At 44.1% G+C, this 12,550-nt stretch overlaps 1 protein-coding gene across 4 annotated transcripts in view; it reads right to left on the bottom strand.

Annotated features, from left to right (window-relative positions):
- AKAP9 (A-kinase anchoring protein 9) overlaps positions 1-12,550 on the bottom strand; it is a 2,953,299-nt gene that overhangs the window by 348,066 nt on the left and 2,592,683 nt on the right. For all 4 annotated transcript variants that reach the window (XM_069648423.1, XM_069648424.1, XM_069648425.1 and 1 more), the window contains one exon: positions 3,930-4,144. In XM_069648423.1, the coding sequence (XP_069504524.1) occupies positions 3,930-4,144 (215 nt within the window). The remainder of the gene's footprint in view (positions 1-3,929; positions 4,145-12,550) is intronic.

Below are 12,550 nucleotides of genomic sequence, written 5' to 3'. Positions count from 1 at the left end.
GTGTCTGCGATGGCATGGTCCGAGGCCAACTCCCTCTCCTGGAACAGTTCAAGAGCTTCTGCCGCCTTGTCGTCTAGGAGGAAGTCAAAAATAGGGCCCTGCTTATACCAGAGCTCCCGGTCATAGCGCGACAAAATGGCCAATGCATTAGCGGCCTTAATGGTGCTGGCAGCCATATAGATAATCCTCTTCCCCCATAGCGTACAGCTTCTTGCCCGCCTGGTCCGGGGTACCATGGATGAGGCCGATGGATTCGCTGAGCGTTTCCTGGCCACGGCTGAGACCACAGAGTCAGGTGAAGTCTGGGACCTCAGGCACTTGGGGGACGAGTCCGGGACACTCTACTTCTTCTCAAGCCTATCCCGCTTGGGCAGGGCAGTGCTTTGAATTTTCAACAGTGCTAGACCTTCATCCCAGATATCGTCCAACAAATGAACTGACATAATGGTCCTCTGTCTGGAACCGCAGTGTTGATAAAGGAAACCTTTCTTTTTCATCTCCTCAGGCACCAGTTGAAAAGGTTTGGGGGGCCCTGGACATAATTGAATGGAAGGAGCCAACCTCATCTGGTGGAAAGGCCATGTGTGGGACATCCGTGCTTGTTGGCTCTCTGCCCACTGGCACAAAGTCATTGACTTTGTCAGTGTCTTTTGCCGTCGCCGCCGTATCCGTGCCTGTATCCATGTGCATGGCAGGGTCCCCTGTTGGAGTCAAAACCTGAGGCTGTGGTGTTGGTTGGTGCCACAGACCCACAGGGCCCTTTGACTTATGTTTCTGCTGCAAACGACTTCCAGAAAGTGGCCTTGGAGGACTTACGGACGGAACAGGCTCCAGAGTGGACGGCAGCCTTTGCTGAATCTCAGATACCAGAGTGTGCAGCGTGGGTCAAAATGTCCAACAAAACATCTCTGGGTTGAGGTGTAGAATGAATGAGAGGGGGAGGCTCCGGGCTGGTACGCCTTACCTGGAGAGGCACGAGATAGGGTTCACTCAACATCAACCCACCTTCCAAAGAGAGTCCCTGTCTCTCTTTGTGGTCTTAATAGTAGCCATCCGGCAGGTCGACACAGGTTGGACATTCTTGAAGACAATGTTGAATTAGGTGAGAACTCTCAACTGTGAACGTATGTTAAAGAAGCATACAATGGCCGCTAAGGGAGGTACTGCCTATTGGCTGATGGATAAATGACCAACACCACCACCAAGAGAACACTAAAGTGAATGCAGTTTCTTGGTTTCATATGAAACTGTTACTGAGGGTTCCCACCCGACTGTGAATATTCTAACAGCCTGCAAATCTATGAAAGATCCAATGTTGGCGAAATCATGATATTGCTGCAGGCGCTAAGTGATGGATTGTGTCATGGCAGACCAGTATTGGAGGACTTGAGTGTGATTTTTCTACCCCACCAGGCCTTTTCAAATTCTGAGTAGGAGCATTTCTAACTCTAAGCTTTTAGTTGCAAGTATGCCTAGTATTCCGGAGGGCATGGTAGGAGTCCGGGGGAACCCACAGTTTTTCTGGCAGGAGTGAATGGGTCGTCCTAGATGTTTGATGAGCAATCTGATGCAAATTAAATGTGTTGTTGCATGCCAGGCAAGCGCATGCTCAGCTAGTACAGGGAAGCCACAACCCCTATAGGTGTTACGCTCATCTGGCTCCCACAGGGGCATCAATCAGACCCGGACAGCTGCGGTCTCCTCCAACGTGAAGCATAGTGCAGAGATGACAGACTGGACTGGCCCGCCTAATCTCGTCTGCTTGACCCGTAGAAGTATTCTCCTGCAAGTGGAGAAAGAGATTTAGCCACCCGTGGATTCTAGTACTGGCACCCCACTGTTCTCCCCACTAATCACCTCCGATATTCCCTTCCAGTAATCTCACCTTATGTTTTTGAAGGATGAGCTCTCCATCCTGCGTGGAATGCAGGGGCGCGTAGATACCAGTTACTTCACTGGTTCAAAGGCGTTGGAAGAGTTCCAGATGAATATTGACTCCGAGGTTCCTGGCGAGAACCCGTAAGTATAAAGACCAAAGAGTTCAATATGTCTGATGTTCACTCTTGTCCCATTCCCTTCTTGTGTTGCAGCTGGGTCCAAGAGAAGATTGTCTTTTGGCAGCTGATGGCGTTCAGGTAAGAGTCTGTATTACCAAACACTGTCCGGTAAAAGATGCGTGTATTTAACTTGTTGTTTTCTCTCTCCTTACAGGTGCGGCGTAAGAAGTTGCGGGATGTTAAAGAATAATTCCTCCGGTGGTAACTCAGGTAAGTCTATGGTGGTAAAAAGAGATTGTATTTGTTGGCTCTCTCGGCTCACCTTATATTTCTTTTGACCCCTAGATGCTGGAGTTCGGCGAGGAAAATGATGGAGGCAGCGCCAAATCGAAAAAATGCTGTGAGGACTGGTGAGTATGGCGCGGCGCTGCAACTGGCGATGCGACGCGTGCAGAAATAATGTCCTTTCCAAGTTCCAAGACGTGATGGATCTGGAATCAGGTAAGGAATTAAAATAAAGTCCATGTTGTAACCTTTCCTTCTTCTTTCCTCTTTTTCTAGGAGCTCTGGATTCGAGGCGGGCGTGGCAGAAGACTGGATGCTGACTGCAGGCATGGTGAGGGTTACGCTGCTGGATGCAGACCAACGCGAAGCATGTGCTGCTGTCCGGGCGTGGTTTAAATAGCCTTCAAAGTAGTCCCAGGTAAGAAGTTCCCTGAGAACCACACCCGAGTAAAAAATAGTCCCTGAAGTAAAGTAGTCCCATTCAGGCCTCACGTTGGCTTGACTTCATTGCAGCATGGTCTGCATGAGGTAAGTAATGTACATGAGCATGGCGTCTATGGCGCCAGGACTGATTTCCTCTATGAGCCTGGTGCCAATGGCGCCGGGGCTGCTGGGTTTTTAGTAAGCACCTGGATGCCTGCTCCTGGGGCTGATGGGCTTGGTCCGGATGGCATCATGACAATAGGAGTCTAGGACTCTTCTTGTGAATGGTGACTGTGAGGGTTGTGTTAACATGGTCAGCAGCTTTCAACCTTTCCCGGGTTTGGGAATGCTGAGCTATTCCTTTACTTACAGCACTGGCAAACCTTGCCAGTGGCAGGTCCGATGCCAGGCAGGGAGAGCTACAGACTTCAGGTTCCATACATCATGTTAGGCAAGCAATCTGGCAAAGAGGTGATGGTCTTGTGCCATGGCCCTCTGTTCCATCCATGTTCCCACTGCACTGCCTGACTAGGTGCCCTGGTGACTACCTTGGAGAAGTTCTCTAAGGATGAGGAGATTCTTGGATAAATCTATCACAACAAAGGTGAAGGACTGTCTTGTGTTTGGTTACTGAGGAGGTAGAGGTTGTCTCTTTTACACTGTGCCTCTCTGTTCTTGAGCAAGGCAAGTCAGGGAGTAGAGAGTACAGAGTCTCTCACAAACTTAACAATTTGGCCAAACAGTAACAAGGAGCAAGAGAGAAACAAAGTGGTAAAGTTCACAGTAAAAGGGTTATATATTAGCCCGTTAGTCTTCAATCAGAGGGGTCATAGCACACATTGTTAGAAGGGACACAGAATCCTAGAACTTATAAACTTTCATACACTCTGCAAAAGTCAACAATTCTGATAGGAGAAGGAGGCTCTCTACAACAGCGGGTCATCATATCAGAAGAGTAGATACAGGCAACAAGATAATACATCTGTATCCAAAGGAGGGCTAACACATATTTTCTGATAAATTGCATTAATAGAGAACATGAAAAAGTATTACGCTTACATATTCAGGCCATGAAAAGTTTGTTTATTTTTTTAGGCCGTGCCACAACATTCAAATCTGATAGACTATCAATGTAATTTGAAACACAGACACCTGAGCAAGAGAATGTAGGTATACAGGGTAATCCGAAAGATCTTGCTTCATTAATCAGCACTTCAACTATACCTTTTTGCAGCTTTGATCGCAAGTTGTTTTACTTTTGAAGACACTTGTTGCAATCTATGTCTGATACTGTCAAGAGCCATGTCACTGCCAGATACCACATCTCCTCCATTCATTTCTATTTGTGTGGAAAATCCGGATTGCTTTATTTCTGTTGATTGCTCTTTCTGCTGGAGAATCCAACTTTGTGTTCTTTCGCTTGCGGTGTCCCACTCCGTCTGATCACATAGGGGAAAACAAGATACATTTAATTATTTACAATGGTCGCTTTCGACATCTAGTTGTATGGATCCCTCCCATGAATACCCCCTATTCATATTAGGTGTGTACTGAAATATTGGTTAGAGTAAGTATTCACCCGAATTCTGGCTGAAAATGAGATATTCTGCTTCGGCCTAATAGTTAATTATCACTCGAAACCGAATAGTTTCCCCTACAAAATACATTAAGTACTGTTTTTACTGTGTGCCTGGAATCATTCAAGCTTGTCATGTGTATCCTTTTTAAAAGGATCATTAAAGACAAGCTGCTGTCACTTTTGTTGATTGAGTAGAGCCTGAGAAGAGCTGTCAAATTACAAACAAAGTCCCTGCCCTTCATGTGCTGGACAGACATACCTTCATCTGGTGGTTTGCTGGGGGAGGGGTGACCTGAAGCAAAACTGTCAATATTTTGAATTTATCTCTCGTCTCCCTTGTATTTTGCAGAAGAATGCCATTGAGCTTGAACAATACTTTATGAAGTCACTATTGGAAAATGGTATTTTATTCAGGCGTTTACTGATTTGCTGATGACCTGTATACTGATTTGCTGATGACCTGTATGAGCAAATCTGAAAGTTGCAGGTTCCAATCCCACCAATTCCCAATTCAAATGATATAATTAAGAGGATTGTTGCAGAGATCTCAGAATGTTCCAAACCCTGAGTAAAATAGCTCAGGGGGTAGCGTGCCTGCAGCAAAGAACTGTATTCAGCCTGCAGGTCAAGGTTTATAAAGCAAGTAAGATGGCTCAGTGGAAAGTGTGCCTGCGGCAGAGATGTGCTTGTAATAGCGAAACATAGGTTACATGTCATGCCGTCCAACTTTCTCATGTTGCAAAATGAGTCCCTTTGAATTGAGTAAAAAATGTTACAAAAGCACATGGCTGTTTATTTTTAACCAAAAGTCAACAATTCTGACACAAATATTCCTTCCAACATTAGAGAGGTATCAGAGAGGGATACTTGTGTAGTAAAGACAAGTAGATACAAGTTTAAAATTTAGAAACATTGGACCAAATAGATGTACAAGAAACAAATAAGTAAAATACACATTCACATGCCAATCAAAGATCTGAAAATTAGCACCGTCCCTTTGATACAGGCTCAGCCGAGAACCATGGAGGACTCGGCATACCCTATATATTTTTGTCTGGTGTCTTTAACCATGCCCCAAAACAACACACACATATCCCACCCAAAAAGAAAGAAAATACTATCTATTAATGAAAAGACATTTTTCAAATGCATCATAGTCCACTCATTACCACAGTTAAAAAGCATGGCTTTAGCATCCAAAAGGTTAGTATTCAGTAGAACATTAGCAGTCAACAGGGGGCTAACTGATGTAATCACTTGTTTTGTGTTTCACCGCCTTGCTGGCGCCCGAAAGCTAAAGATGGGCAAGCCCCAAAAGGAACATTTGAAAGTACAAGAAAACATCCCAGTCTCTCCTCACAGTGATTGCATACATGAATACTATACTTATTGGCTAGTCTTAGTTCATTGGGTCCTGCCCAAAAAGCAACACATTTGAATACATAATAATGCAAACTGTGCTGTTATTGAACAGTTTATTTTTGGATGATGTATTCCTTTTATGGTTTACACAAACATCAATAGATAAGAAAAGAAATGCAATAGAGAATGTATAAAATATTTTAAAGTGTGTTTTTAATTTACAACGTGTTTTCTGGTCTATGTAACGTTATTGAAAAGGCAACCATTCGGCTTCGTTTTCGGTTACAACCGAATACCTGTCCAACTATTTGGTATTCAGCCGAATACTTAGACTATTCGGCACACCCCTAATTCATATAAACACATACACAATCACCAACTGAAAAATTATTTTACCTGTGAGCACTGCAGAAGCATACTATCGAAAAGGTGAAAAGGTTCCCCTTCTAAATCTGTCTCCCCAAGCTGTCAAACCTCAGCCTCAAACATTTTAACTTGTATTGTCTGTCATTGCTGTCCTGTGTCCAATCCACATATCCCATTATAGCCCCCCCCCCATCTACAAAGACTTCAACATACTGATATACTAATCTCCCTTCCCAAAAGGTATTACTTCTGCCACTGTTAGTTATGTTTCTTAATGATTTTTCTGTTTGAAGGGCTCACCTTTCTTCAAAAGCATACAATGCAATCAATGCAACAATATAACTAGAGAAATGGACATTACAGAGAAGGGTAAACTGCAGTCAGAAAGTGAAGACTGGCATTACAAATTACATTTATTCTTCCCACCATAGACCAAATCTATACCAATTTATGTGAACATCAACAGCTCCCTGTACTACCAAACTGTCAGTCCATGCTAATTTTCACTGACCAGCACTTATATTTTTCTACGTCAACATTTATTGATGGACTGCGTGTGTCCACTTGACTTCCCTGCACTCCATTCAACCTGTCATAGAGGGAGGATTACTGAGATAACCAATAAAGAGGCTTGTGCATATCGAGCTTACAGCTGAATGATAAGCAGAGCCCCTTTGACGGACACTCCTCATTATGCCCCCGTCTAACACTGCAAAATATTTGAAAGCAGCGTTTCTGGAGGCACTAAAAGGACAAGTGTGAAGGCACTAACAGAACCAGTTGAAATGCATGCAGCAATTTTCACCATCATGAGCAGGAGAGTAGCGGGAAGGAGGGTACATCAAGTGAAACCCATCTCATATGGGAAGAGCATCTGACAACTGCATGTACAGTAGATAGTAAACACAGCAATATCTGTTTCACATCTCTAAGTAACACCTGCTACTATTAATCACAGGATTTAATTTATTGAATTTGGCAGTTTAAAAACTTAACTCACTGAGCTATCTGAGTTGCTAGTGACAAAATCATGTTGTGAATACAGCATAGTCTTTACACTGGTTATTTTGACAATATTTACTGATCCCTTTTTGTATTATTATTACGGTATTTATAAAGCACAGACCTCGCTTCGAGAGCAACAGAGCACTTCACAGAGGTATACAACAATACAGATACATAACAAAGCGCTTTACAGAGGTATAGAACAGTACAGCTGCATAACGGAGTGCATTTCAGAGTTAACAGAACAGATATACAGCGGGGGTGGCATACGGAGGGGCATAGAGGAGGGGTACAGATGGACCAGGTGGTGGGGAGGAGAGGGGTGGGTGGCATCTAGCGAGTGAGGTGGTACGAGGGATAATGTGATGGGCTAGGTGTTGAGGCTGAGAAATTCCTTGAAGAGGTGGTCTTAAGTTATTTTCTGAATTGTAGGAACCTTGGGGGGGGGGGGTGAAAGAGTCTGATGCTGATGGGGAGGAGGTTCCATAGTCTTGGGGCATAGGCAGAGAAGGCTTATTTTCTGACCCTTTGCTTTTTGCAGCAGAGGATTTCAAGTCTGCATGTGACCTGGCTTCTGGTGGTGCACTGTCCGCCAGAGATGCTGAGTTTCTGCACATTGTAGCTAGGTAACTTGAGGGTGACTGCCTTATAGATGATGCAGCAAGACTTGAAGGTGATTTGTGCTTGCAGTGGGAGCCAGTGAAGGTCGATCAGGGCCGGGGTGATGTTTTTTCTTGCAACTAATTTTCTATGTGAACGCTTAGATATTTTTGCCTGTTAGCATACTGTCCCTCAAGGAGAAATTCAGCACAGTGCTACTGAGCAATTGAAGTCAAAAAGTATCAGCAGGTAAATATATAGATTAACCATAATTATCAGTGGTTCCCTGTGCAGATTCGTCAACTAGTGCATGCACGACATAACCAATATGACAACAACGCTCATGCTTGAAATTAAAGCGTATAGCCCGAGAATGGACTTGCATACTCCCAAGACTGGTATTTCTGTGAAGGTTACCCCAGGAAGATTTTCCAATGGTATGCTTAGTCTGCAGTCTTGAGAAAGGTGGGCAATTTATTTTAAAGGGATATATTTGCAACCAACAACTAGGGAATGATGAATATATGTCCCCATGTTTTCAGCTCCATTGTTCCAAAATGGCAATCAACCAATGTTTATTTGGCATTTCATCCATAAAACATTCTGCACATCGTACACTATAAAAACAAATATTTTCATACACATAAAACAGAATAAACAAAACATTTCTAAAACTTAATACATAGATCATATTTCTAATTAAGAAAAACCCTATGAGCAGAAGAAATTATAAAACAATCTGTTCTTACTAAAATCGAATAGCTCTAAAAGTGAAAACCTTTCATATACTTTCTCATTTTTCGGACGGCACTCAAAAATGTTACTATATATAGACTAACATGCAAAGAAGAGGCGGTTTTGTCAGGTGAAATAGTGTCTTTAGTTGGATGCACAGCAGAAGGTCTTAGCATTGGTAACAGCCAATAATACAGTGTTCCATTAAAAAACGGAACTTGGGCTTCCAGGTGTCCCTCTAACTTAAAAGTGCTCTTAAACGCCAAATAATTCTTCAATAAACAAACAGATTGGTTCTTGCATAGCCACGTTCTTAAATACCAAAGATTGCAGGCCTGCTTGACTATTTTTGCACTTCCTTTTTCCAGACTAACGGGATTATCCCTGAAGTCAGATAAGTATAGTTCATAGAACATGCATCTCACAAACTTAAACCGTGGAGCAATTTAGAACATAGCTGAAACAGAAAATGACTCTGTGCCTCTTACTATTTACTTAACAGTTGTGAGCTCCATAACCTGACCCAATAGAGCAGTGGTTTCCGCCTGGCCATATTTTCAATGCATCTATAACCCAGCTAAAGAAGTGGGGGTGGGGTGTTGTTAGAGTGCTCTCTGATATCTCCAATTATTTCTCGAGAAACCCATTTTCAGATCTTTTAATTCATCATCCTCAAAACTTTATTTCGGTTAATCAACCATAAAAGTACATACGGATAAAAAGAAAATGAATTAACTATAAAAACCAAACTCTAGCATGATAAAAATCAACATATCAAACGTGACATTTCCTCTTTGCTACAAAGTGCTTTACATGATTAAATCACATTTTTTGTGCAAATAACACAGGATGAGGCGAGTAAATGTCGCAGCCTCATCCACCAATTACAGCTATCTATTTCTGGGCTTATCTATTGTGTATGAGGTTTCGTCTTAATCATCCATGCTCTGTGGATATAATGGCCCGTTGCTAGAACTACCTGTATGTGTGCGCACTGGCTGAAACATCTCACAGCACTGAACAAGTGCCTCACCTTTGCCTCTCTCAATATTGGCTTCAAATACATTTTCCTCAGCTTGAGGGTCGTATTACAGAGCAACAGAAAGTGCATGACTGTCTCATTGCCCTCGTTGCACAATAGGCACTTACTGGAATTAGTTAGTAGCCAGTTTTGAGTAATGGAGGCCACCGGGAGGATCCCCAGTCGAAACGCAAATACAAAGCCTTTTCGTAGGGTGGATAAATCACGTCCAAGTATGGTTTATAACTCGGTTGGTGCATCTAATCGAGATAGCCTGTCCCCAGTTTCAGACTCGATGCATCAACCAATAAGCAATCATCACTTTTATGCCTGACCCTTTTTTGGTGTTCTCAATCATGGGCGGCCTTGAAACGGTAGGGTGCATCCACAGGTTGGTCATATCGAGGTCCTGAAACAATTACCTGACGTGGGATGCCAATTTTGTACTCCTACCACCCACCGTAGCTCGGGGGTGAAGTGCTGCATTGCGATAGCCTACTAAACCATGCTGTTTCCATAGTCTTTCCCAATAAAAAACTGGTATGGCACGGATTTGGGCCACAACCGGAGTGCCGCCCAGCTCCAGGAAGACCAGTACTGTGGGGGAGCTGGCGATGTGAAAAACTTGAAGGTGTCTCACCCGCTAGATCTGTCATCCAGGTGGCCAGGACACAGCCATCGCTTTTGGATCCAGTTCCTGGGGGTGGACTAGTGGGGAGTATCACCTGGATGAGGGGTCTTCTGGGAGTGGGACACCGGATCGTGAGATGCAGTAACACCTTTTCCCCCATCCTACCAGGTAGGATACTTAGGAACTCAGACCCCTCCTGCCCCACCTTTCCCGACACAAACACTTTTTCACAGACAGCTCACTGTGAGAGAAAACGGACTAACACCAGAGCAGAATATCTGACACGTCCCAACACAATGATCAGGCAGATTCGGGCAATTACTGATCGTTACACACACACACACCTGACTTCCATCACACTTCCACACATGGATAAAAGGCGGAGCACGAAAGCACACAAGGAAGCTGCAGTTCCAAGATGGCAGTGTAATACGAGGAGAAGACGGCAAGACAAGAGAGGGTTGCAAGGAGGGAAGTGCCCTTGACCTTTTCAGAGAAAACCTGTTACTTTCACAAGCCTTTGAGAATAAGAAGCATAAGACCTGGAATTAAAGCTGAAGAAACCTGCATTGGGTGTCGAAGGTACCCGGGACCCTCCTGCATCGATAGCCAAAGTGGGGAGGAGCGTTTGCCGCTGTGGTACTGTCCTTGGCTCCTACAACAGAGCAGCACCAGTAAAGTCAGCACAGCCGGTGAGTCGGGGAGACTGATAGCAGACCGGTCTGTGTTAGAACCAAGGTTGCAAGCGGCAACATTGTGTGAGAAATCTGAAGAGAACAGTGTGTGAAGCGTATGTGACGAGAGACGCGAATATAATTGAGCATCAAAGGAGTGACTGAACTTTTGAAGCCAAGATAGATACCGTATTCAAAGTGGGCCGGCGCCATGTGGGTGCTCATTCGAAGGTCTCCGTTAAGTATCCAACTGAGAGGTGGCAATTGTAAAAAGGGATTGGAAAGCTGAAGTGGTCCTGCAATGGGTCAAGCTAAACCCTGTGCACATTCGAAAGTCTTTGATGGTTGATGCAAACTTCGATTGGTCCGAGCCCGGCTGGGGGGAACCAATTGTGTAAGAGAAGGATCTGAGCACCGGCTCAGGAGGAATCCGGGGTGAACAGTGAGTCACCCGAGAAAGAATATTCTCTGAACATTGGAGAAGGGGATCTGAGCCCAGAAGAGGGGGATCCAAAGTAATAAACGTGGTATAAAGAGGGATATGAGCCCGGTTGAGGGGGATCCAAGGTGAAGAGTGAATCACCTGAATTGAGTACTTGTAAGAGGAAAGGAACCTTTTGTTTGTTTTTGTGCATCAGGCCCTCTCAATCAAGAGACTTTGATAAGTAAAGAGACTTGGGTGCAGAAGGCCATGATCCTGGTAATGGAACGATATCCTCGTGCCAAAGAAGCCAGAGACTGTGCTATGCTCGAGTGAACCGCCTTGTCCCGTGCTGAAAATGTGGGGAAGGGAGGCCAACGGCCTGAACATCCAGACATATTTTTGTGAACACTTCTTTCTTTTTCATAGACACTACCCGCACACTATTTGTATTTAGAGGTAAGGATTGGAAATATTTTTTTTTAGTATAAGCCCTTTTATTATGACAAGACTCCACTAGGACTGCATTATTATTATTTGATGGTCGTAGATTTAGGATTAGATTGGCGTTTATCACACCCTTGTTGAAGTTCAATAATTATCCTTGAACAGTGGACACTTGTGTCTGTCTTACTGTTGATACCATGTCTTCCTTACAGTGGTGAGCAACAACCTCTTCAGGAATTTATGTTTGCTTGTACAAAGCTTATGGACTGTACTGTATCCTCATAATTCAAAGCCATATAACACAGCAGGAATGGCTTGCTTCTAAAACAAATCAAAAGCAGGGGAGACTGCACCTCTAGCATACGTTGCATGAAATGCCAGAATTGCTCCACCTACCTTTAATAGGGTGGAAAACGATTTGGTAATCTGTAGGCCCCGTTAGGGCGAATTCTCTGTTAAGGCTATTTTCCCAAACCTAGTGAATCCCCCAGCAGCTTTGCTGGATTTTTTGGGGTTTATTTTTTCTCCTGCTAAGAGTGAGACTCTTTCTCCCACTCTTAGACATGATTTGAGGTGTTCCTTTGACTTTGTATGTGTTCTATGGGCTATGGGGTCCTTTACCCCATAGGGCTTCATGTGTTTTTGATATGTGGGTTAAACAGCAACCTCCGTGCAGTAACCCAGGGGTGTCGTCGTGACCCCCAAACCTAGACTCCATACCTTGGGACTGACTACTGTCTCCCAGGGCATGTAAAGTCACCATTGGCTTTAATAGTCTCAAATTGTGAACAGAACCAGTACAAACCATCATATTGTGGACGTACTGGTCGGGGCAATTCTATTGCCCCAGGGTCTGTTCGAGGGGGCACTGTCCAGTCCCCCCCGACCGAGTTTTGGCTGGTGGCAGTGGATACTACTTTTTATATTCGACCGCGAATATATTCCTATGGGATTTTCCCATTGTTCGAGGCTACCACTTTTTTAAAATAGCCTCGAACATACCG

The sequence above is a fragment of the Ambystoma mexicanum genome, chromosome 2q (assembly GCF_040938575.1).
Source record: "Ambystoma mexicanum isolate Mex_15411 chromosome 2q, UKY_AmexF1_1, whole genome shotgun sequence".
NCBI classification, from domain to species: domain Eukaryota; kingdom Metazoa; phylum Chordata; class Amphibia; order Caudata; family Ambystomatidae; genus Ambystoma; species Ambystoma mexicanum.
This window is presented reverse-complemented; position numbering and strand designations above follow the sequence as displayed.